The sequence below is a fragment of the Rhea americana genome, unplaced genomic scaffold, assembly GCF_003343005.1.
Source record: "Rhea americana isolate MKP2758 unplaced genomic scaffold, rheAme1 scaffold_165, whole genome shotgun sequence".
NCBI classification, from domain to species: domain Eukaryota; kingdom Metazoa; phylum Chordata; class Aves; order Rheiformes; family Rheidae; genus Rhea; species Rhea americana.
The window spans coordinates 1,468,935-1,495,658 of NW_028185761.1; the positions used below are offsets into that span (position 1 = coordinate 1,468,935).

The 26,724-nt window shown below is 47.5% G+C and overlaps 1 protein-coding gene across 1 annotated transcript; it reads right to left on the reverse strand.

Moving 5' to 3' along the window:
* Positions 1 to 1,113: 1,113 nt before the first annotated feature.
* Positions 1,114 to 26,680, reverse strand: MOGAT2 (monoacylglycerol O-acyltransferase 2). Its single transcript, XM_085300523.1, has 8 exons — positions 26,657 to 26,680; positions 26,311 to 26,442; positions 17,328 to 17,506; positions 5,315 to 5,519; positions 3,627 to 3,801; positions 3,279 to 3,478; positions 1,724 to 1,888; positions 1,114 to 1,226 (listed from the first exon to the last, which is right to left on the reverse strand). Exons 2-7 carry the CDS (start codon positions 26,402 to 26,404, stop codon positions 1,734 to 1,736), a joined length of 1,008 nt encoding a protein of 335 aa, XP_085156649.1. The 5' UTR covers positions 26,405 to 26,442; positions 26,657 to 26,680; the 3' UTR covers positions 1,114 to 1,226; positions 1,724 to 1,733.
* Between the last annotated feature and the right edge of the window lie 44 nt (positions 26,681 to 26,724).

The window sequence follows — 26,724 nt, forward strand, 5'->3', positions numbered from 1 at the left end:
TTAAGAAGCCTATGGAGTAGTTTGATCTGGGCTGAACAGGGAGGAAAAGGAAAAGAAAATAAAGCACAATAATAGGATTGCCAGTTTAGAAGCAGATCTATATGTTTTCCTTCAGTATAGTAGTAAAAACCCCRGATGCAAGAGATATGGTAGGAGAAGTCCATAGGGACAAGGTAAAGCCGATCTGAGCAGATGGCTCCCAGCCACCTAAAACTTCCATGCCGCTAAATCCCATTAAGTGCAGAGTTTAATAAAGTTCTGGATATCAAGAAGCAGCTATTTAAAGCCTTGATCACCTGCCAAATGGGGCTTTATAAGACATATTTCCTGTCCCAAATCACTTCTCCCATCTACCATCTTCTGACAGTATTTTTTTAAGAAATGATCCAGTTTTTAAAACAATATAGCACTACCCCCTTTTGTACCATATTCTGTAGCCCATTGCACTGATTAAAACCAGGATAGGGCGGTGGAGAGGGAAAGGAGAAGCACGAATGTGGTCTCTCAGGATTTGTTCTAAAGCTACACAGGAAAGCGAGGTTCCTTTCTTCTTTAGGAAGACGTATTTTCACAACACACCAGTGGCRATGTGGTGGCAGCTGGTCCAAGGCATTTCTGTGGAGGCTGTCCGGGGTCAAATTAACAAAATTAAGAATCCTGGGTTCCTACCATGCTTTACCGCAAAGCTTGGATGTACTTTTTTGGTAGCAGTGTCAATGAGTTCAAGGGTGCCTAGTGCACATATACATTAAAATACCAAGTCCTAGTGCCTTGGCTAACCCAGCGATCTCTGCAATCCTCAATATTTCACCAGACCTGGAAAAATGCAGGTTAGTAAATCTTAAGTCCAGGCACAGCTGTAATATGATGTGATGAAATGAGGGTAACGTGCAAGTCTGCAAGTGCTGCAAAGATGGGGACTGCCTAGCCCTTGCTCGTGATAAGGGAGGTTTTTCTTAATTTTGGTGGGCTTCAGAGTCAGCTGAAAGCCCTTCGTTTCGCTGCAGATGGTGCAGGGAATATGAGCTTTCTAAAAAGCTGTGTTTTTGTTGGGARAAAAAGCCCAGCTTAATTAAAGGCACAAAGAATAGCAAGCAGAGGGAACAGTGATCATTTAATCCAGACAAACAACACTTAAAAATATATATACATTCAGCAGAAATTATGGCTCATCATCCTGTTTCCATTAACTGGTCCAGGCTCGGCAGTCAGATAGATATTCCCATCTGTTACATAGAAAAAAAAAAAAAAAAAAAAGCTGTGAATTTTCTCTGAAGTCAGAGAACTCAGAGAGCAGCAAAGGCCTAGATATCTGGGTAGATATCTTTGAGGACTTTTCCCAAAATGAACCTTTCCTTAGCTATCCTGAGAAAATGGCATTGAATTAAATGCAAAAGAAAGTTTTCATAATTCATTTGTATCTGGGAATATCTTGAAAACCTGGCCGTTAAGCCAGACTCAAATTTTAAATTTTCAAGAGGCGTTTTAATAGTGTTGAGTTGGTTTGGATGGGATTTTTGTTGTTGTTGTTCTTTTCACTTTTTCTGTGTGTCCTACAGAGAGAATATGAAAGCAGTCTCTAGATCCACGCAAATGCTGGGAAAATCAAGTCTTGCTCCTTACACTGCATCAACCATATGTTGACTGCAGCAAAGGCAAGGTTGTGAATTAGTCCCAGAGACAGAGGAAAAGCTGGAGCTCGAAGCCTGCGGCTTAAACTCACATGAGGAGCTCTAAATAAATTCAAGGTGTCTGTCTTCAGGAATGTTGTATTTAGCTTTATGTTCCTCAAAGAGCTTGGACAATTCGCCTAAGTATTTCTGATGTATTCGATCAACATCTTCCTCGGAGGGGTTGTGCTTCTTCTGCACAGGAATCGGCTTCCCAACTGCAAAACAACAGACATTAGGAGGAGCCACAACTTCCTCGGCATCAGGCACGTCTGGGTGCTTTTCTCAACTTAGTACAGGACTGGGCCCATCTTTCCATGGGGGGATTAATATGACCAGTCATATTTGTCTGGGAGGTTGGAAGGCAGCAGATAGGGAGGTGGAGGCTCAAATCCCAGCTCTGCTGTTGGTGACCTTTCAACATCATCTTAACATCTGGGCTTGGTTTTCCRAGACGTTCCCATATTGCCCTGGGAATCTCCATTGTGGACGGGGAAACTGAGGCATCGAGTCCCAAGTTACCTCTCTTGCTCTGGGTCTCGCTTTAATCGTGTTTGTCAAGCGGTGAKGAGTTTCATCGCTCGCTGCCTAAGGCTGCTCTTCCTTGGACTAAGGAAGAGCCCTTGTGACACCCTGCGGCTTGTAAAACCATCGAGACAAGGCAAACAGGTTGTAAAACAATTAGAAGTAATTGCTGGCTGTCAAACCTAATCAACAGGGGTGAGCTCTGACCTTTCCAACCAGCCTCTTTAATTAGTCTCGTTCAGACCTTCAGCCCGTGCTCATGGGCTGAGCAGAGCAGTGGTGAAACCTGCAGAAACTTCTCCAAAACCARTGAGTTTTGTGAAATTTGGTCTCCCCCAGGCATGTGAGCACACAGAAGTGCAGCTACCCCTCTGCTATGGGGAGATGGGGGTTTTATCCCCTGGGGTGGCAATGCAGCTGCCTTTACTCTGGGCTTTCTCAGTCCTAAGCTGAGCAACCCTGTGCACATGGGGAGGGGGGGGCACACGTTGTTCACCCTCCGTGTTATCCCCTCTGCTTTAAACCTGCTCCCCTTCAGCTGATGTCCAGTTCCCGTGCTAAGCTGAGCTTGTGAAATCACCGCACGGACAGCTACAGTTTCAAGCCACCTGCAGGCTCGGGAAGCCGTTTCCAGTCGTGTTTTTAAGTTTTTGTTTGCAACTGCTGCCAGATAATATTGCTATCTTAATGAAAGCCAAGACCTCGCTCTGGGGGCCTTTAAGCAGAGGGTATGTCCAGGCTGGTGAGCAAAACAGGGCCACGGCAGGGACACGGGCATTTTGCAAGGAGGAGGAGTGTATGGATGCAAACCATGCTGCACCGCTCACCCTCGAACCCCAAGAGCAATTTCTTTAAGTTGCTGACACGGCCATAGCTGCAGCGGTGATCTAGCCAGGAGGCAAAGCGACCTGAAACGTGTCTCTTCAGCATGCAAAAGCTCTGCTTTCACGGTGGGGCCACTCAAGCAGCCCCTCGAGGCTCTGCAYGGTCGGCATCACGCCAGCCTGCCAAGGAGGGACTTACCCACGGTGCAGACGGGCCCGCGGTAGGGGGTGAGCCCGAAGCTGTCCTGGAGGGACTTACCCACAGTGTAGACGGGCCGGCGGTAGGGGATGAGCCCGAAGCTGTACTGGAAGATGCCTCGTGCGTGGAAGAGAGGAAGGGAGATGCCCATGATCTGCTGGAGCCGGTGCTGGAGCTGCCGCAGACGGGAGCCCTTGGGGTTGCTGACCTGTTTGAAGAGCTCGTTCTCGCCGAAGGAGAAGATGGGGACCAGTGGGGTGCTGCAGGGAATGGGGGGGGCCAAGGCACAAGAGCTCAGCCCCAGGGCTCGAGAAGGGGTGCAAACACCTTCCCCCTCCCCAAATCGGTGCAGTGACCCCCTCCTTGACAAGCCTCGCGCTGCCTCCCCAGCTCCCTCCCCTGCATCACCCGTGCTCGATGGCCAGGCGGACGAAGCCCTTCCTCTTCCTCAGCAGCAGGACGAAGGATCCCGGCCGGGCGTCCAGCGCCTCCTGCGCCCCGCCGACAATGATGGTCAGCGCGTTGCCCCCCTCGGGCCGCCGCAGCACGTGGGATGCGCTCTCCTTGTCAGAGGACACCAGGCCTGGACGGCAGAGAGGAAGGAAAACGGGGATCTGTGAAACCAAACAARACGACAGTTCTCTCGGTAGCTTTTTCCCTATTTCTCTAGTTCTGGAGAGGTGCTCGACAYCTCGTTTTCACGGTTCTCCTGTGCAAGCTCAGCCTAGCTCCTCCAAGAGATGCTGGCTTCATGTTCAACCATATTGTGTGACCGTCCCATCTATGCTTTGCTGCCTGGCCCAGAAGCAAGAAATGGGAAAAGCACAGGAAAAAAAGTAAACCGAAAACTGCTTGCAGTCGGGCCCCGGGGGAAACGTGTTTCTGTTTGTTGTCAGATGAAGCCATGTCCAACCCTGAATCAGTCCAGAATGAAGCATTTTGTTAGGTTAAAATATGCAGGGATTTCAGGTGATATTACTATTTTAAAATGAAACTTAATATAGATTTGGCCCTTTGGTGTTATTTACTCACAAAGATTTGAAATCTTTAATTCAGAAACTGCAAAGCAAAGTGGTTTTGATTTAAAAAGAAAAAATCCCTGTTTGGGCAGCTCTAATAATTTTGTAAGTAACACCTCTGTGTCAAATGGATCCAATCAACCTGCAAATGAGGTATGCACCCAGCTCTCACATTAGGGATTAAACCTTGGTCAGTAACTGTAGTAACTGTCTCGTATCTCACTGTTTTGATTCTTCACCATCCATGTAAATATTTTTTCCAGCAGCAGGAGCCAGGGTTTAGATGGAAAGCTGTGCAATGAATGCCTGAGGGTATATCCGATGGAGCTGGATGCTGAAGTTTAGTCTCTTGATTCCTGCCTCCATCTCCACCATGCGCCTTAACGAGATCCCCATTCATTTTAGGCTAAAACAGAGCTCACCACAGTTTATCTCTAGCATACAAATAGCCCCACAGTGTAGTTAGGTGCAGGCTTGGCTGCTTTAGGTCTGAAGATTTCTTTTACTGGTCACAAAGAAATGAATAAAGGAGCAGCATTTCCAAAGGAGAGATGATCGATGGTGGGAGGAAGGCACTTCTGATCTCTCTGATGTCTCTTTCCCCTCTCTCTCTAATTTTTACCTATTTGTTTGCATTTCTTCTTCCTTTTCTGCCATTTCCTTCAGAAAGTTGTGTTTTTGTCCTCCAGCATGCAACCTTGCTCTAACCCAAATGTTATTTAGGTGGAAAAAAAATAAATATACGGGGTCACAGTGGGCTACATAGACAACGCCATTATATGATGTCTCGCCCAGTGCTGCCCTCAGCTCCATGGGGTCTGGTACATCAAATGGCAGAGAAAAAGAGCTAGGAAGGCAATTTTAGCATCAAACTGAGCACCTTCAGCATCTGTGCCACCTCCAGCAGTTGTTTCCATGCATTGAATCAGATTGGCTACAGATGGAGGCTACCAGACCCTGGCTGCTCTTCCCCAGCCTCCCCTGCGGTGTTCAATCTCTGCTCCCAAAAGGTATCCCACTCACCTGCCCTTCCCATGTCTCACTGGAGGTGTCCCCCCATGCAGCCACCCCTCTTACCTCCRCTCATCAAGTATTCCCTGAAGAAGGGGATGCGAAACCACAGGGAGAGCATCATCAGGTGGGGAGTGATGCCTGGGAAGAGCATGGAGAACCCCGACGCCTCCGTGCAGAAATTGAGGAAGGCTCCCGCTGCCAGGACGCCGTGGGGGTGGAAGCCCAGCAGGTAGTTCTTCCGGGGGTCCAGCTCCGCTGTCTTCACCAGCTGGACACGTGCACAGAGCCATGGTTTAGTGCTGGCACAGGAGCACTGGCCAAGGAGGGCTTCCCCAGGGGCACCACAGTTCCCTCAAAGGGAGGTCTAGACCARCTCGAGTGTTTTTTACTGAAATGCATTTCTTTGCCTCATTTCCCCCCCCCCCCAAAAAAAAAATGTCATTCCCAATGGCACAATTCTTCATTTTGTTTTGAGCCAGCCTAGATGCTGTTGGGAACTTTAAAAAGCCTCCTCCAGTACATTTTCTAGTAAGAAAACTACACACTTGTCAGCCATTCAGTCCCCACCAGCAGTGATGGCTTTTGGGGAGGATAAAGGGAAGGGAAAGAGAGAAAGTGTCTGGATGTAACCCGTCCTCCAAAAGCCTGGATTTGTATAATATTGACTCAGACCTGCTCAGCCTGCTTCTCCTAGTAGCCATAAATGGGCCCAGAGAAACACAAAAAAAGAGATTTCCCTGTGACTGTCTCAAGACCCACACAGTTCCAGCTCTGCAGATTTGCTCAACCAGATGTATTTCTGTCAGTTTAACAGCTCTCAGCAGCTCTAYCATTCAAGCACTCAGCCAGTCTCCTCGAGAGCTCCCCAAAATTTTTAAYAGCATCATTTGGCAAAGGGTCTCATGGATCGCTGTCTGATATGTGAAAAACTATCTTCCTGGTCCTTTTAGATCTGTCTCTTATGTGAAACATGCTGTGATCCCCCCTGAGATCATCTTTTGGAGGAGACAATGAAGAACCAGCCTGACAACCCTCAGAGCAGTTGGTGTGACAAATCCAGTCTTGCCCTGCACCACTGAGTAGACCTTAGCATGCAAATAGTGGCCAGYAAGCATGCGACCCGAGCATAAGCAGTCAGAAGTTGAACCTGGGCTGGCGCAAGTGCCTTTACACCTATCCTCTGGGTGCCATGGGCACTCACTGCACTGGGGAAGTCAGGTCTTCTCCAAGACTAGCTGTTAYGGAGCCAAACTCAAAAGGGACTTCACAGAATCACAGAACAGTTGAACAGAGCAGTTGAAGTTAGAAGGAACCTCTGGAGATCATCTAGTCCAACCCTTCTGCCACATAAAGCTTGTTTACCATAAAGCTTGGTCYCACCTAAAGTTYGTTGCCCAGGACCCTATCCAGATGGCTTTTGAGTATCTCCAAAGACAGACACTCCACAGCCTCTCTGAGCAACCTTGTGTGCATAAAGAAATGAAGCCTTGTGCATTTTAACGAGTTGTTCCTTCCACTGTTGTATTCCTGCTGTATTCAGGGAGCAGCTAATGGTGCGTGTGCTTTCCCAGAAGCTGCTAGAGCAGCAGGTTAATCACGAGGATGTATTTTACTTTCTAACATTGGGGTTACTATCTCATCTGTCCTAAGACACTGTTGACTCTACACATGTGCCCATTCAAGCGCCTGTTCCTAATGAGGAGAATTGACAGAAAGGCCCAACCTGGATGCCCAGATGCATGGCTAGAAAGAGGGGCAGATGGCTGAATTACGAAGTATCCAGGGCCCCTGCCACGATTTGYTCATTCTGCAATAATCTCAGTTGACATCAATGTTTCCTGCATTCATCTTCTGCTTCCAAGAAGCCTTTCATCTCCATGTGATTTATAGCCAGGCAGGCGAGATGCTCAGAGGTGTCRGACGTCACTAAGTCTGAGAGCCTAGATGGACTGTCAGAGCAGGACTGAGAACGGGCTCTGGGTTATATTGGGTGAATGTGGATCTCAGATTGTTTCTGTATTTGCATTTTCACCGTTATGGGCATGCTGACTTGAGGCAAACTGGAAGGGGAAAGAAAATATGGCTGGAGGGCGTATTAGGAAAAGCTGTGAGGATGATGACTAAGCTGAATGGCAAAAGAGTCCTGAAAAAAAATGTTCTATTCTGATTAATTCTGCCATTTGCACAATTCTGGGTAAAAAATAACGTAAAACCTACTGTGGCTAATCCCACCTTCTTCTGTCAGATCACAGCCAAGGGAGCTGTTGGCTTGGTGCTCACCTGAATGAAAGGAGAGGGACAATGCAGAACTGCAGGAAGAGAGGAGAGAGATTATTTTCCCTTAGGAAMGGCTGGATGCCAGTGGACCACAAATCTTCTCCATCCATTGATATTAAGAGTTCTTGTCTTCTTGGTAGTCCTTTCATTATGCTGCTATCAAACTGGCTGCTTTGTAGCCATGCTCTGATTTATGTTGGCAGTAGCAAACTAGCTTTTAAAATCATTTTTCAAATGAGCTTCTAGAGGTGCTTTCAGGAGAAATGAGCAGCCCTTGCTCGGGCTACATATAACCAAACTGTTCCTTTCTTGTTCTATTTCTGGTTGCTCATCATTTTCTCTTGACATTTTCCATTGAGATCACCCTGTGATGTATTTTGTTTGTTGCAACGCACACCTCTTTCCAGATACTGCATTTTTTTGTCTTGCACTGCAATACTATATTATTTATGGGACTTGTTTTGTGTGTGTTTGTTTTATTTTGTTTCTCCCAGGCTAATTTTGGCCACAGATAAAACTAAATGCAACCCTAGATGTTTTATGACRCCCCCAGATGGCATATCTCTTCTGATAAATGATTCCCTGTATCCCTAGTAGCCTTGATGCCATTGAAATCTTGATTTCTACCAGTCTAAAATGATCCTGGATTGGAATCCTCATTTGGGCCTTTTGAATCAGACTCACAAATGCATTTTGGAGCCTAAGGATGATCTGTGCACCCAACTCCCTGCTCTAATCCACGGGCAACTACAAGTTTGGAGTCTGGTCACCCAACAGTTGGTGGCTTTGGCTGATGCTTCTGCAAGGGTTGTCCCTGCAGTAATGCTGACAATCCTATCAACACGGTAAATTCTTTGCCTCTCTCAGTGTCGTGAACTGGCCAATTCCCRGGCATAAGCTAAAGAGGGGAGGAAAGGTCCCAGTCTCTGCCACACTGTCTAGAGGCCCCTTCCAACCCTGCCAATTCTATGATTCTATGACTCATTTTTGGGCAATATGTTCTGGCTGAGGATATTCCTCAGAAGTTCAGGTTGGAGCCACATTTTCTCAGCTAGCTTTAACTGTGGGTAGAGCTTGCAGCATGCACAGAGCTTCCTGTTTGGTTTGCACTTTCGTCTCTCTGCAATGACTCTGTTATGAGATCAAAGGCTGAGAGTCCTTCACAGGCTTACTGTCACAGCCAACCAAGGAGATAAGGCAGTGGTGTTTTCCTCGTGTGGTAGGCATGAGACCAACATGCAGAGAAATCAAGGAACTTGAACAAGACCAGGAAGGAAATCTGTAGCAGAGAACAAGGCTTGAAAAAATTTCTTAAACCCTGGGTCAGGCCCCTGGTCACTAAACCACCTTTCTTGTGGAAACTGTTTAACGCAGTAACTCGATCCCCTGATGTAGCTTGTTCCTGCTGTTTAGTCACTCCTTTCCATCCTCTTGTCAGAGGTCAGTTGGTCTATGAAGGGCTGTGAGTGCAGTGTTCCCAAACCATGAGGAAAGTTAATATCTGACACTGCACAGCCCAGGTTTTATACAATCCAGCCTTGAACTACGTAACTTGGCTACTCCGAAGGCTGCAGACCCRGGGTTGAGGTACAGCGGGGAAGGACTCTCCTCCCTCTTGGGTTGGCAGGCTGTTACTTCCTCATCTGTGGGGTGTCATTTGCTGCTCTATTCTTTCCGGGTGAGTTGAACTTTTAATAATTGTCAAAGGATTTAGGGGTCCAGCCAAGCAAATCTGTGCATAAACATCTAAGGAGGACAAGTTCTTAACCTAAGGTTTTCCTGTTAAGAYAAGACCAGCCTCTCATCTCAGAGGGGTCTGAAGGATGGCGAATTAACACGAATGACCTGTGGCCTGAAGGCAAAGAGCTGTTGTCTGATCAGGGTAGGGCTGTGCTTTCCAAGTGGAGCTGTGGGTTTACTGGCTTCCCCAAGCTTTCCCTTGGATGAAGGTTTGTGTCCTGGAGGCAGCTGGCAGCCCTTCAGTTCACATTGAACAAAAAGCAGCGGTGGAGGGAATGGGAGGGCAGAGGGGGTGGTGTGAGTCATGGATAGTCTGGGATCTGCTCCTGCTTTCTATGCCCTTTAGCAAGGGCCTCCCGGAGAGGGGATGAGATGGCTGCTGACAACAGTAGTAGCCCCTCATCAAGAGTGTTGTGAGGCCTGGCTACAGAGTGCAAAGCCTTCCRGTTGGGTGATCTTGGCCCTCCTAACAAATAAATTTAACCTTGTATTTTAAAGGACGTCTACTCTTTGCTTGGATCTCAGTGCATGATTTAAAGTGTAACTCAGGGTTTACAAAGGGTGTCTGCAATGGGACGGAGAAATCCTGCCCAAAAGGTCTCCGTATGTCTCCACAGAGGATAGAGGGAGCAGAGGGTAACTAACTTGAATACTGGTGTTTGCACAGCAAGGGTAAAGGCTGGAAGGCATGACAGTCTCCTGGGACACCAAAAGGCTGTCCACTCCTGCAGGTGGGAAGGACTGGGATACCCTCAGGGCTAGGCACAGCTGTGATGTGGGGGAGAGCCGGAAAGATTTTCCAGCTTGTGATGCATATGAAAAAAAGCAACACAGACTCTGAAGAGAACAAGACGGAAGCCACTGCTTGAGCCACCAGCAGAATAGACCAGAAACAGGAGTACACTTCAGCCTTCAGTGCCTTTCTTAGATGTCTAAATGTACGTGTAGAAAGCTGTTCCTTCAAGCAGAGTTGGTTTGATGTTTATAGTTGTTCAGCACTCCCAATAACTTCTCGGTAGCTGAAACTCCCTTTCGCTCTGTCTGCTCAAAGTGTAGGTCCAAGACATGGTGAAACTCTGCCCAGTTCCCCTGGCTGCTGCCCMCAGAGACGCGGGTGAAGCCTGCTCYGTGTGCTCCTCAGTCATGTCAGCAAAATGCATACGCCTGCTTTCAGGAGCTCTGATAAAAGCCCATGCACTGGTGAGGCTTTCAAGCAAATTAATCCAAATTAATTTTAAACTGGATTAGTTAAACCGCATTATCATCCCAAGTAGATGCTCTTAGCTGGAATTAAACTGGCCTTCGTTTGGTGTTTGTTTTGGTTTTTAATTCTTTTTGGAATGGAATTAAGCTAATTGGAATTAAGGCTTTGTCAGTTCTGAGTGAATATATCAGAACAGGAATTCAACACCAATTTAACAAGGCTGCTTTATTTCACCCCTTGAGATGGCTGAGATTTCTTGATTGTCCCTTGTGCACTGGTCTGTCCTGCCTCAGACCCTGGGAGAAAGGAGGAAGGGTCATTCTCTGCRTAAGGCTGGTGCACAGACACTTGAGGAAAGTTAATTATCCCCGAGTCTGAAGGGTTGGAAGGCTGGAYGCTCTATGCCAGCAGGCCCAGGAGATGAAGCAATGGCCAGGCCCCAGCCAGCCTTGTCTGTGGGGCTGGAGGGATTTAAAAGTGGTTAAGCAAGGAACTAGAGCATCAGGTTGAGATGCTATGAGCAGCTCATGGTTCCTACTTACCATGGTGACCCACAGCCAGGGAGGGCACTGACATGCCATGGCATCACATCCACAGGGATGTGTGACCATGTTGTGATAGGACACAGGGGCTGCATGGAGTTGCCCCAGCAGTCATTCACTGAGCAGAGGAGGATGTGGTCAGGACGGCTGGTTAGTGGGCCAGTTGCTTCCTCATTTAGAATCTCCAAAATTAAACTGTTATTGTATTTCTCATTCTGGCCTCAAACTCCTTTTCCTTAAATCCGTTCTTAAGTGATGGCTTAAGCACCAGGCTGCACTGCTCGCTGAAGGCAGGGTAGATGTCCATTCAGTTATGTCCTAAACAAATCTCTCAGATCCCTTGTCATCCACACAGACATCTCCAAAAAGCATCTCATGCAGGATGAAATACCCARTCAGCTTCTCCGTGAAAGAGCTCACCGAATGAGCTCAGTCCAAGGAAGGAGMAATTGCCCCTTGCAGTAAAGGGCTTTGCCAAGGAGAAGGGAAGTGGACAATCCATTCAAAGGCTTATCTGGCCCGGAAACCAAAGGAAGGGCAAATCTCTGAGCACTACCAGCAGCTGCCCAAGGAAATGGGCTGTAGGTCTCAACAGTGGAGAGACTCTAAGAAGGACAGTCCGAGAAAAAGAGAGCTCTGGGCACCGGGGTTTTCTCCAGGTGCCAAAATGCCAGGTTASGGCTGTGTTTGCAGCACATTGCAGCACTATCAGCAGCTATAATCAGCAATTATAGGGGTGTCTGACCAGGCAGGTGGGTTTAAATTGGGACAGGGTGGCACTTCATCCCCTTCACTCCCCAAGCAGGAGAAAGACGGCAGCCTCAAGCCACTTGAGTCCTCCCCAGTCTTGTGTAATGCTGCTTTTGGGGTCTTGGAAGCTCTCCCTTATTGAGGGGCTTAGGACAGCGCTTGGCAGCATTGATGGTAAGACACGGCTCTTTAGGCCTCTGGTGGGTCTGCCCTCAGCTCTGGCCTACCTCTTAGTCAAAGCAAATGGTAAAGTTACCCAAGTGCAGAGAAGCAAGGTCATGGGATGAGAATCTCCTCAGGGGGAGGAAAGTGGCTTTGGGCCATTTGGCTATGTGCTGCTGTTGTCCTGATAAWCCCTCTTCTCTCCTCCAGCCAATAAAAGAGTAAACTAAGAGTATCAGAAATTAAAATCATATTTAACGTCATGGGCCACAGCACAAGGTCCCAAGTTACAAACAATACCATTTTTCTRTGAAAACAAAAAAAATATCCCTGATGGCTTGGTTCACGTGCACTTGAATTATCCCAGCTGTACGACGTCAGAYACTCCCCCAGAACTGCAAAACACTCAAATAATCTCAGTCATGGTTTATGCAATTTTGAGAATGAATGAGATATAGGATGGAGCCATCCCAAATTTCTAGGGTTCAACTAATTCTCCAATGACACATTCTATTTACGCTAACAAAAAAAAAGAAAAAAAAAAGAAAGAAAGAAAAACAGCAAGTCCCTAAGCACAATGCCAGAGACTGAGACTCTGCCAGTTGTTATAGATAGTAAGGTCCAGCTGGCACTTAGATAACCCCCAAGGTTGGTGAGAAATGTCCTGTGACTCTTGACAAGGGAAGAATAGTGTGATAAAGACCACAGGGACCTTTTCTAAACAGTAGGCACTTTTCAGGTTGCCTTGGATGAAACTGGTAAGGCAGTGCCTACTGTACTTTTTTGAGGCTGTTGATGATCACAGCACCTGAAGACAAGATTTGTCCTTCTACRACTTCAGTTTTAGCTTCTTGTTGCTAGATTTAAGCTGTAACCTAGTCTGAGAGATCTGAAGGTTCTCACCTTCCACTTTCCACCTTCACTCCATCCAGGCTAAGCTAAGCATCCAGCCTCCATCTGTAGTCAGTGAGAGAGACATTAACTTCTGTTTGAGGTAAAAGTAGGGATGACTCTTGTCAAACTTACACCTTCTCCATTTTGCTCCAGGCCTCACCTTCTACATTTCTATGGTGCTTCTCAGCTGAGGTCCCCAAAGCACCTGGGTTGTATGAAGAAGGTCAGTGACGGCAGTCTTATGCTGACAGGAGAGGATAGGGATARGGGAGAAGACACTGTGGAGATGTGCAATCACCTGGCCGTTTGATGCATGAATTCATGATCAGAAACAGTCTCTTACTGTGATGTGGGGTATGTTGCTTTRCATGCCATGGTGATAAGTGATATGCCTTCCAGAGGGGAAGGAGCTGTGCGAATGAAGATGAGGGTTTGAGCAGAGATCTGTTAGTGGCAGATGCATTAACTGCTTTTTGAATACAGCATAGGGAGAACAGTCCAAAGTATCCAAATATCTCTCTGGAGGCACCATCCACCCACAGCAGAYATCATTGTTCAGCCATGGTCTATCCCAAACAAATTCATTCTACATCTTTTGGGATATTGTCCCCACTTCTAATATCCAGCTCATTCACCCATATATTGCAGGCCTATCATGAGCGCATGCAAAAGAAGACTCGAAAAAGGTTAAAATGAAGGGAGAAGAAGCAAAGGTAACTTTCCTGGGCAACTTGATGGACTCCTCTTGGATTCTCCCTGCTTTCTTTTCTCTTTTAAAGTCACTCAAACTCATCACTCAAACTCATTGCAACATTCCTAGGACCTGTTTGACCCAAACCCTCAATTAAAATAGGCTTAAGCCCAAGGAGGGGGAAAACAAAACAAGTGATGAAGTGGCATCTCTGCAAGGGCCGCATCAGCAGAGGGTGCTCCTTGCACATACTATGAAGGCAATGCTCAGAGGCTGTGAAAACCTGACAGACATTTGCTGCAACAAGCAGCACAGTAAATTCGCCCTGACCAGATCACCAGATAGCAGATGCTCATCCCRACCTCTTGCTACTTCCACAGCCCCAAACATGCCCAGGGAACCTTTACAGGCAGCATTTGAAAGCCACTTCCTAAAATAACAGAGGGCAGAGTGGAGCAGGCAGCTCCTTCTGCCTGCTCACCTCGAAGCACTGGTGCTTGACCACGCTGTTTGCTGTGGGATCTGGGAGGATTAGAAGCCACATTTAATCTTCCCAGAATGACTAATCCTCCCAGGCTAAACAAATTCAGTAAATACACAAATGCAGTGCCCACAGCAGCTGCTGTGCCACTTTTCCCACCCCATGTGTCCCCTCAGTCCCACCTCCACAGACTCATCCCAGCTCCCTTCAGTAACACGTGGAGCAGTGACTGCTTTCACTGGGCAGTGGGATGGTGCCTGGCATGACAGGGTGATGCCATGGCTGGGTCTCACCGAGCTCCCAGACTACAATTAGCATCCACCAATTGCTTACATTGCCAGATTTGTGCCTCCTAATAGGCACAAACCCTTTCCTAGCTGGAGCTTTGGGCAAATCCCCTCGTGGTCCGACCACAAGCCTGGCTCAGCTCTGCAGGGCAGTAAATAGTGTGGCAAAAGTAGTATTTAGAAAGTTTAGCTTCCAAGCTGCTAGAAAGAAGTTGGCTGGTGCTGAGGTCTGATAGGAAATGCATTCCATCCAAGGAGCCAAGCAGAACTSGGTTCTTCATTTGGGAAAGAAAGATGACTGATGGAGGAYATAGCAGGGTATAAAATCATGCATRGCRTKGGTAAGAGGGACAGGATTTAGCTGAGCTGCCTGGGGAGGYTTCAGTGAAACTAGCAGGTCAAATCAAGGCAGGGAGCTCTCCATGCAGCCTGTAGCTCATCTGAGGGACTCCTTGCTGCAGGAGGCTGTGGATGCTAAAAGTTTGCCTGGGCTCCTGTTGTGATAAAACTTAGGAGACACATTGATCAAGGGCTGTTAAATCTGAAGACGCTTATTCTGGCTCAGGAAGTCCGTGAGCAAACAAAGTATCAAAGACGGAGAAATTATTCTAGGGAAATTTTTACGCTACATGATTAYTCAGTTCTTAAATCCTTTTTATTATTTTTACTTTCCGCGGTTCTTTTGTGGAGCTCCCTCCAACTTCTCTCAGACCAGCAGCCGAGAAGAGCTCCTCCAAAACCCTCCCTCAGCACCAGTGAGCTGCAGCCAAAACCAGTAGCAATGCTCCCTCTGCTGGTCTTACTGGTTCCTTGCGTCCCTGCCTGGCAGTGACATCCTATGAAGGAAGGACAGATGGACAAACCAGCGTGGCCAGAGGTGTGGAGACCTGCTCCTAACCTGGTCCTGATGCTGCTGTGGCATTTGAGGAGGGGTCATGGCCTGCTGGAGGGATAGGCAAAGAAGTGTCACTGGACTTTTAGATGTGTTTTAGGAGAGAGGCTGGTCCAACACTGCTCAGGCTGAGACTTCTGGCCACTGATAATTTATAGWATATATATAATATAAAACCATTATATCCATACAAGCAGCTTATAGCAGTATTAGATTTTTCTATGGGAATCTTGAGACTGGAGAATATTTTCCTGGGAACCTACTTGATGCTTCCTGTAAAACCTCGTAAAATTTTACCTGTCCCTTACAGTAACAGTCACCACTAACTTTGCTAGAATGTATTCCCATTCCTGCCCAGAAAACATGACATACCTTTTGGGAGCCTTGCTTTGAAAGCCTGCCAGAAACCCTTTAAATCACTGTGAAGGCTCTGGATTAGATCTCCAGCAATGAGATACATCATGATATTACTCACTGTAGGACTTCAGCCTCCCTCTACTACCAAAGAAACATAGTGAGGCACTAGGATACACAGAGGACAGGCASTCTTGCTCTGGAAGATGCCTTTGTAGAGGTTAAGGAAGATGCAGTTTACCAGYTGAGACATGGGAAGCTGTGAGAGTATTTGCCAGCACAAAATTAAATATTTATTTAAATCATCTCTAGCAGTGGAGGGGTAGGGCAATGGTCTAGTTCGATCTAACAAAGCACATTTATCTCCTCTACCAGTTGCACCCAGGTCTGGTGAGACCAGAATTTACRCCACCACTAACAAGACATGGCCACAGTCATCCTCAGCCAGGGCTCTGCAGCACTGGTCTGAAATGAAGGTAGGATCCCCCTTGCAACCCGCACTCAGTTTTTCACAGAGGGCTCTCCAATACGCAATGCCGAAAAGCGCAGGGATTCAAAGACATTGGCAGTTCTGTGCATCTCTGGGGAAAAGTAAATCACAGTGGGTACTGTAAGAGCAAAATTTGCAAGYGACTCATTATTTTATGGCATCCTGGTGAAGTACAGGCTGATGTACAKGAACATGGCATGCAGGGATATATATGGAGTGGATATACCAAGGGGCGCTCAAGAGACTATAGCTGCTATTAGCAATGCTAAGGTTGTGCTGAGCTCCGAGCCATGCCCTGGGGGAGCATCTMTTTGTGTCCCAGTCTCTGTACCGGTCACGCTGTGGCTGTTTTTGGACCATTTTTGGCCCTGATAAAAACATATCTTGGATGAAGTGGTCCATAACCAAGCCAGAGAGGAGTATAAGGACAAGATGAATATTATAAAGAGGAGAGGGAAAATCAGTTCTCCCCATGGAAAGCTCTAATATTCTTGGTGCAACACTTGCTTTTGGGGGGATCTTAGAGGTACTACCTTCACAGGCAAATCTAAGTACATCTATGGCGTTGCTCTTCTGGACTGACACAGTTTACCGTGTAACAAGTGTCACTCCCACTCTGATGAAAAGGAGTAACATCTGGTGGGACATACTGCCTGTGTAACAAGGTTGTGAGTTGGCAAAGTTCTCATTTTGCCTGAAACATTAGGTTTTGCTGCATTGCTCAAATTTGCATTGACTCTGAGGCAGAACTTCATACCAGCCCACGCACTAATGCCACACCAAGGGAGTACTAATTAAAGGGTGAAGACTGGCTACATGCATTAAGAGTATGCCAGGCAATGTCACAGGACACTTACTGGGGAACAGCAGTATCTGTGAGTCTGCCCAGTGCACAGTCAACTTTACCCATCTGGCCTTTTCCTCAACAGAAGGAGATGCTGACCTTGCAGGGAGCCAGGAACTCTCAGATTTTGGTCAAAATTCAGCTCTGGGTAAATGCCAGGCAATGTGGAGAACATTGCACATTGCAATATACACATAGGAAATGGGCAAGGGGAGACTTCCCTAATTCCTGGAATGCAGCAAAGTTAAATGAGTGTGTATTAAAGGATGTGGTTGCGAAAGTGCTGAACTACATTTTTGCTGGGTCATGCAGTAATCTTGAGAGCTGAGCAGACAATCCTGCCTCTTGCCTTCTGTCCAGACATCCTGGCCTCCTCTTCATGAGAGTGCCAGACCCACTTCCAAAACACTAAGGGCAAAAACAGAGCCCTGGATCTCGTAAGAGATAAGAGAGGTTGGTGACACTTACCGTGATGGGGAAATAGTCCCTCATGTATCTCCAGACGACACTGTTCCGGATGACATGAATCCGCCTCCCACCTTTGTGGGGTGTTTCCCTGTCTATTAGCCACCATGCTGCGTAGAGGACACTGACCAGCCAAAAACGTGTGAAGAAGAGGCAGATGAAGAGAGCTATGCAGCACAGTCCTGAGAAAAAGAGCGAGGCAGTCAGTGGGCAGCGTGGATTACACAGGTGTTGGGAGAGGAAAGATCTTTTTTGCCCTTGGATGGAGCCCAAGCCTTCACTGGGCTCACTGCTTAATTATATTATTAATGCAAAGCACCCTTGCTGCAAAGAGGTGATTTCTGCCCCAGGAACCTAGAGCTCAGCTGAGCACCTTCTTCCTTGTAGCAAACATCTACTTTCCCCAAAGCTGGTGCATCCCCCTCTTCCCTCAAGACTTGATCTCTGTGGAGRTTCCTCCTTTCCTTGTCTTGCTCTTCTCCGGAGTCACTCTGACCTCTGTAAAGGTTATGTCATGTTGCCATGTTTTACCCCGATACTCCTGTTCATGCCCCCAATGGTATCTGCCTTTTTGCAGCAACTGCAAACTGTGTTCTGTYTGCAGAGTCTCCTGATTGCTTTGTCCCTAGCTGCCCACTATCTGTTTTGAATTACTGTCTTTGATTTTTTTTCTCTTCCCATGTATAAGATTTTGCTTTTTATCAATTTTTATCTTATTGATTTTGGACCATTTCCTCACTTTCCCAGGTTCACTCTAAATTTTAGTCCTAGCCTCTAGAGGATTTTCAATACTTTCAACTTGATGTCATCACAGATTTTATTAGTATGTTCTATTTCATTCCCTAAGTCATTAATGACTTGGGACATTCCCAAGTCAAGGCTTCCGGTCAAGGCTCAACTTTGTCCTCTACCTCCCTTCTCCCTCATAGACTGTGTCTTTGCAGGGGGAAGAAGAGAAGAAATGTCTGCATGAAAACTCACATCACTTGGCATGTTGCATCCCACCTAAGCCCAGCATCGTCTGTCTGCACAGAAACTGGGAAGCACTGATGACCAACAAGCTGCCACATGGCAAAGCAGACGCCTTAGAAGGCGACTTGGAAATAGCAGTCAGAGCTGCGTCTTCTCCATTTGTCCCTCTGGAAGCCGTGGCTGGCCCTAGTCCTCAAGGTGTTGTCTGGGAAGGGGTGAGACTGACCAAAAACCATGTTCATCCAAGCCCTTCACCTTCCCCAGCTCATGGCTGTATCATGTGGCAGGTTACGTACTTTGCTCTTCTTGGGGTCCTCATCACAGATCCAGGACCAAGGGCACAGAAACATGGGGTGGAGATGCTTTTGTTCAGACTCAGCTCCAGTTGAGGGATAGACATACCAATGCAGTTATCTGAGACCTGGATTTTCATATTTGCAGGCATCGTGTGGCATCTGCCATCTCCCGTTCATCTCATCCAAGGCCCATTAGGGAAGAGGCACATAGTGCTCTCATCTGAGAGCTTCCTTGAACCTCCTACTTGCTTTTATTTAACAGAAAGCATTACCTAGTCCACAGTCTTTTTTGTGTGCTAAACATGCCCATCTGTGATATGTCACCCTGATCCTAAAGGTTTATGTGTGAAAACAAATCCCTGTCCCCTTTTAAAATGTTGTTATGACAGCGCTAGGAACTCCTGCAGAAAAAGCAATAACCTAGCAGATCCCTAAAGCTGAAATAGGATCTCATGTCCTCATGCAGATAAACACACTGGGTCAAGCAGCATTTTAACAGAAAGACAAGGCAGCACTAAAAACAGTGTATCGAAAACCACAGCAGCTCCCCACATAGCAACAGGTCCAACGTGCCAGTGCTCTCCTCTGCAAACCTCCAGGTCACAAAGAACTGCTGCACCCAACCTGGCACCACTCCTCTGGCGTGCCACAAACTTAGTCTTTGTAACGCTCGAGGAAAATAGCATCCAACATTTAAAAAGGCTCCATGGGCCAGAAAAAAAAATAAATGCTGCTTAAGGAACTCTCCATAGGTTGAGCCTTTACTTCACCTGTGAGCCAGGTCACTGAGCCTGCTGCAAAATTATGCAATATCTAATTCTTTTTTTATTACACCATGCAAAGCCCAAAGTACACTCTGCAAGAAAAAAGAGTTGCTCTGGTTCAAATCCATGTACTCGTMCTCCAAGTGAGGCTTTATCTTGTGATTATATAATTATTATTTCTTTTTTTTGGACTCATTTGTAGTTCAACTTCATGCAGGGCAGAATTTGCACATAACGACCTTCACTCAATCTTAATACTGTGCTTTCAAAATCTCATAGTGCCCTGGCTTCTATGGGACAGGARGCCATTCCTATCACTGTACAGATTATAAGTCTGAAAGGTACTGTGGATGGGATCAAAAAGATGGGAGAGTTTCAGAAAATGTACAGTTAAATCCTACTACCTGCACCCAAGCCAAACCCAGTCCCAGTTTCCCTGCAGACCTCTATGAGTCCTATTCTCAAACTCTTAGATGAAAGCATAACAAATGTAGTATGATGCCGTGGGTTAGATACCAAGATTTCTGGTTTACCAGTCCAAGCACATTTGTCACAGAGCTGTATCACTGCTTCCTCGGAGCTGTGTCCAGTCCCYAGGCTGAGCTCTGGCATCAGTTATGCTACCTTCGACTTCTTCATGCAGGGTTCCCTTCACCAGTGCCACCTTGGCCTCTTTTAGGTTGCACAGATGACTTCTTAAGTCCTGAGTCTCTCTGTTTTCCAAGCCACCGAAAATAATCCTCTCACCTGAGAAATTGCCAAATCTTACATCCATTTAAGTTAAGGGCTAGAGGGATGGATTCAGAAGCTTCAGTAGCTAAAATCTGTTTGTATACACATAAATCCCAATCCTTCCTCAACCAGTGTAAACAACATCAGTAGCTAATGGGAGACATACACTCCCTTTCCTCCATGGTTTGTCTTGTGTTCCCAAAGATAGAAYAGCAAAGACAGCCTAAAGCCATGTCCTTACCTCTTCTGCTTATTTTCCGCAGGACAAAGAAGAGTGGATTGCTGACAAGTAGAGAAATGTTCTGTGTTGTGAGGTTATTTCCAAAAATCTTTGCTTTATTCTTTCTTTTCTTGCTTCTTGTTCCCTTTACAAGAGACCCTGTGGGCAGCTCTGCTTTAAGGAAGAGACACGGAGCAACATGGGTCTCTGACCAAAGATGTAATCATCTATRTCTCAAAGGCCTTAATGGAATAAAKCTTCTGCGGAGGAAATGGGAAAATGATGGGACCCCAAATAGCAAACCCATGGGCATGTTTGGAMGGGTCATTCTGGAGTCTCAGTAGAAGAAACTGCCACATCTAGGTCTTGTGAAGACTTAGAGAGCCTGAGAGGCATGGAGGTAGAGACCAAGCTGAAGGTGGTTTGGKCTGTTCCTCCTGTAAGCTGCAGAGAGAAAGGGTGTAGAGCAAACAAGAAGGTGGKACTCCTTCAGATGAAGTGGTCTTCTCCTAGAGGCTTGAACACATCACCTTCTGYCAACGCATCTGCTGAGATCAAAGTGAGCTGCTCACAAAGCCATAGGCGATACAGCAGTGAGGTGGTACAGGAATCTGGTCCCATGCTTGGGAGTCGGGTAAGCCCAATGCAGAAAGATGAGAGTTTCTTCTCTGCCCCTCTTTGGAACAGGCTTTGGAACAGAGCTGCCCAGATGAGAGCCACGTTTCCCTCAGCATCTTCCTTCCTACAAACAACTGTCATTTTCTGGGCTACCTGCCAGACAAGCACTTTAAAGAATATAAAGAACATGGCATTATGCCCTTGGCTGGGGAAGCTAAGTAGATCTCTCCCTTCTGGGGCCAAACTGCAGATTATGTACAACCCACTGTGCCCATGAAACAATTCATGAAGGGTTATTGGGTCTCGGAAATGCCGCTGGAATAGAGGACAGTCTGAGTCATGGGGGGAGAAATCTGCCAAGCCTACGGTTCATTAGAAACTAGTCTTTGAACCCAATTGGCTGACAGGTTGCTGCAGTGGTAGGAAATGTAGGGACAACTGAATTGTCACTTGACAGGCTCTATGGCACAGATGGGGACTGCAGGCTTATCAGACACACAAATGGCAGTGTGATGTGGTTATAATACTGCTTGTCTTGCTACCTTTGCTCTTTAAGGGCGCAGGAGGGGAGAAGTACCTTCGGTATTCAGTAGTAGCATTGCTACCTTATCTACCTTCCACCTTTGGGTCCCTGTAATCCCTCGTTTCCAGTCCCAGCCTGAGATCTTTCAGAGTGAGATTGCATGTTGAGGAGGAACAACCAGGTTTGAGGGTGCAGGGGCATGCAGATGCAAGCTGGAGCAAGCAGACGTGATCCTCATCTTCTCGCTGCAGAGGTCTGGACCCCTGTGGGGGAGCCCATCCAGGCAAACTGAATTTTTTTAAAAAACAACGGTCTGCACAAATATTGCCTGGTGCTCAGTCAGATGATTTAGTGTTAGAATACAATCTCTGTCCATGTCCCAGGGAAGCCCAGAACTAATAAAGTACAGAGGAGGCTTAAACTCTTAGAGTCAGTCCTTTCAAGGCAGAGGGCATCACTATGAGCCTTAAGAGAGAGTCTGAGGGCATCAGGTGTGCCTTTGCAATCACATCAGTTCAGCTGGCTGAAAATGGCCAGATAGTCATAGGCTGGGCTGGGATTATCTGGTGTATTATCCACACTACCATGGGAAGTGGAAAGAGATCCCATCAACGAAATGGCTCTTAACAAGAAGGAAAGCTCCATACAGACACTAAATCTTACACTTTCTGTTCAGGCAAGACGCCAAGAACTTTCTCTGAGGAGATCCATGGTAAGACTATGTGATGAAGCAGTCATAGGATRTTCCTGGATTGCTGGGCCACCAAGATTCACACCCAGCTGTTGTCTGTGAGGCCAACCAGCCCATTGACTAAGGATGCTCCTGAAGCATCTCATTGTGCTTCAGAACCTGGCATCTTGTGTCTCCATAGCTGTAAGGGAGTCAGCAAAGACAAGACACATCTGTCTGGATGCAATGGAGTCCTTCGCAAGACAGGTCATTTCCTGGGAGGAAAAGAGAAGTATTTTGTGAGAGATTCCTGCACTGAGTAGTTTCTTTTCAAGCTGCATTTTCTTCCCTGAATGAAAACAATCCAAGTGGTGGAGGATGCTCTCCAGGATGTGTCTGTTGAATGGTTAGGCACAGCAGCTTTGGGATGCATGGGCCAGAGAGAGGAAGAGTTTCATAGATAGAGGAGACCATTCATCTTGGCAGCTGCTGGTGGCTTTTTTTTGCAGAGAGATCAGCCCTGCAGTACGGTTGCCCAATACCATGGGCACTTCACATACTACCTATGCCAGGGACTCTAAGTGAGCCAGGGGCTATTAGCACATGSAAGAGTCTTCTGTCCAAGTCAAAACAGGGAACATGTCCCCGTCAAAGAGGTGCTGGGCCCCAACATTGCTGATAACCCAGCATTTGCTCATTCAACYTGAAGAAGGGAAAATAGCCTTTGAAAAGAGGTTTTTGCTTTTGCAGCAGCATCAAAGCAGGGCAGATTCACACCGCACTTGTCAGGAGGGTTTGTGAGCTGCAGGCTGCTGAAGCTGCATATGCCAGCCTAGAGCCAGGTCCCGTGCAACCCAGCACAACCAAGTCCAGCATCAAGGCCTGGCTACCACACGCTGTGGACTACACTCCACTGCCAAGGTGGACTGACCCATGTGGGCACCACRTGCCCTTTGAGCCAGCCCTGGCGACTGAAAGAGTTCAAAGAGTGGGTGTCACTTGCGCTGGATAAATTGGGTCTGCAAAGAGAGCGTGCATGYATCCCCTGCCTCTCCAAAGGGCTTGTAAGCATGTTCTCTGCCCAGATGCAACTAGATTCACCCCTAAGCATGAGCACGTAGAGCCAGGGGGTGAGAGAAGGTTGAGGGAAGCAGTGGAGCAGGCATGGGCACCAGCGTGCTGATTTTGGTGCCTGCAGCAGCCCAGCCCCATCGCATTACACGAGGRCACTGGTCAGTCCTGAGATTCTCCACAGCAGGTGGGGAAGGCCATGGGGTTGCTGCCCCATTGCTTGCACGCTCATCCTTGCACTGTGCGCTCTTCCAACCGCTGTTGGCATCTGAAGTAAATGGCACCTTTTGTTTCATCCCTTTTCACCGGTGCCCTTGCCAGGGGCATCCTTGAGAAAACCGGCAGCGTGGATAACGCCTGCCTGCTGAGAGAGACAGGCAAGGTCAAGCTTCTGCATTCATCCAGCGCCCCGCGGAGAATGAATGAGCCCCTTGCTCTGCATGCCCCAGCTGCCCCTTTCTCCTCTTGCAGGAGCACATTTGCACAACCATAGCAACGGCTGCCAGTGGGCTCTTCAGCCAAAGAACCCTGCAAATGTCTGGCACTGACTGATTGCATGTTTTTGAGAGGCTTTATCTGGCAGCAGAAACACGAGTCCTCCTCAGAAAGAGAAGAGCAGCCGGCGAGCAAGCCCTGTTCATGGAGGGTCTTATTTTTGAGCCTGAGGGTTATGACCAGCTGCAGGACAAGGTGTGTGCTCAGCAGGTCGTCAGATAAAACCGAGGGCATTGCTTAGCACCAAGCTTTTTAAGTTGCTAAAACTGAGAACTTTCTGGTGGGAAAGCTCCAGGCTTAAAGAAACTTTGGAAAAAGAAACAAACCAGATGGAATCACTCCACATTTAGCTATGACCCTGCTTATACCTTTCCCATGATTTTTTTTTTTTTTTTGGCTGCTTTTGGTTTGAAAATGTGCCACAAAAGCCAAAATCAAAGCAAAAAGAGAAAAAATGTTCTAGAGGAAGATAGTAAYCTCTGGGAGTCCAGTCACCCAGGAGTGCTCAGTATGGGGGTTCATCCTTGCTCACAGCAAACTACATCTCCCTGCAGGAGACAGAGCCTGTGTCTTGAGCAGCTCCATGTTACTATCCGATTGTGGAGAAACTCCAGAGGATTCCTCCCTCCCACTCATTTTCTACCTTTCAGCTGACTCCAGCAGTCGCTCCTCGTTTTCGTCACTGAAAAGTCAAGTGGCAACTTGACCCAGCACCCACTGTGCCTGCCTAAAGTACAAGCTATTTTGCTGAAAGAACCATTAAAACTCCATGAGCCCAGACTGCATTCATGCTGGGAATGGTGACGTGTTGTTGATGGCCTGGCTGAACATCATGGTCACATCTTGACTGCACCCCATCATTCCCAAGTGCTCCAAAAAGAAACCCAGGCACACTGGGGCTGGGAGGGAGCCACAGGGCACCCTGTGTGTCGCTAGCCTGACCAGTCAGGTCTAGGGCTGCATRGCTTCTTCCAGAGTCCCCCTTGCCTGTGCTGCTAACAAAGCCCATCACGCCTCCTGCAAGGCAGTCTCCGTGCTTGGCAATATTTAGGGGAAAAATTCATCACAGCTGGGATCTCTTCTGAACTAGAAGAGCCTCAGGACTTATAACATGAGTCCCAGGTGTGTCCAGGTGGACATAAGTCCACTAAGCAGCCCCACTCTGCAATACATTAACCATGCTTTGCAGCAGTTCAAACAGCCATGCCAGTGTCACTCCGGGATATTCCCCTCCATCTGGAGAGGGAAGATCTCTGGGTTGTCTCAGAACAACCRAAAGGAGACACACCAGTTCTGTCTCTCCTAGGCATCTCAGCACAGCCCATTTGCTGACTCTGTGGGCTAATGGCATTGCTCAGCTCATGTCCATTTTGCTAATTCTCTTCTCTGCCAGCAAAGAGCAGCTTCACCCATCCTCACTATTAGCAATGGTCCCTGGCCTGTGTCCAAGAACAGTTTGTCAGAGTGTTACTCAGCATGGGCCTACGAATAGCCACACCATCTGGACCATTATGTCCCAGAGATCTGGCCCATGAGACACCGGTGCAGAGGTAGTTGCAGCAGGATTTGCAAAGAGACTTCTCAAAAACTTAATGAAGCTTCAAAAGCGTAGCCTATGCTCTCTCTGCAGATGTTGTTTTGGGGGTGCTTATGTGCCAGGACCTGTATGTGCCCAAAGACCTGCAACCTCAGGTCTCTGTGTGTCCAACACTAGTTAACAACTATCATACCAGAACAAGATGATAACTTTCCACAGACACCAAAGACCAAGCCCTCTCAGATTAAGAAGCCAGCTGGCATGGCTGGAGGGACGATGGGAGAACRTCACCTTCTAGCTTAGCTGTAAATCCCTCACCCTGGAAAAGTTGCATCTTCTGGTATCTGGCACCAAGTTTCCCATCTTCTGATTTCCTCCTATCCAAAACTGCTTCTCTCTCTTTTTCACCTGATGCCCTCTCTGCAGGAGCAGGTTTGTCAGGGTCCCAGTTTGCTGATCTGATTTCTCATGATGACCCCTGAGCAGGGCAGCACCTTAGACCAGGAGCAGATTAAACCTAAAGAGCAGGAGACGCTGAACCCCTGCCACAGGTTCAGCTTCTGTGTAAGACCCGCGGACGTGCCCAAGCACACAGACACACAGACGCACAACTTCCCCAGGGCCACTGCAACCAGAGTGAGTGGTGGCAAATGAGGAGAAGAAGCTGCTTTAGTGAGACAGAGCCACCCACACTGCTCTTCCTAAAAAAGACACTATCATACAGTGAGACGAGTGGAGACACGTGAGAACAACTCTGATCTGCATGGCTGATGGTAATTGCTTGTCCTAAAGTGGCCTGGGATTCACTGCAGTATCCCAGAAGATGCTTTTAATGCTTTTTTTYCTTCAGTCATCTCTTGAGGTTGGGGCAAAAGCCGCCCTTATTTCTCCCCCAGGCCTCCAGCAATGCCCTGGCCTGGYGCCAGTCCTAGCCTTGCATTGCACTAACCTGCTGTAGGATATCTAGGGTCTGCTCACCCCCTGACTCAGTTTCCCTCCTCAGTCCGAACTCTTTTGGCTTTTGTGACAGGAATAATACTCCTATAAATAATTAAAAAAAATAGAAAGTAAACGAAGAAATCTCTTACCTAGAGCTATGAAGCTGAAGACCCACTGAACCACAGATGCAGTCTGAAGCCTCCTTTGCAGCGGCAGACAGAGCGGAGCAAACTCGACCTTCATCTTGGGCTCGGCGCGCACGTCTTGCGAGGAGAAGGAAGCTGCACAAAGGGCAAATGCAAAGTACAAAGTCGTTCGCCAATATCTACCCGATCTTACAGTAAGAGGGGTTGTGCAACATACAGTGGTGGTGGTGGCTGCACGCAGCGAACTTCCCGCGGGGGGAGGAAAGGGCCACCACTAGGACCTGTCAGTGATTTTATGCAAATGTGACTCTCCCAGCATGGTTTGGTGGTGAGGATTTCCTGCTTTTACCTCCCRTATCTGGGAAGGAAGCTCCTTTTAGGACCCCAATTTGCCTTTACATGTGTGTTTCCTCATGG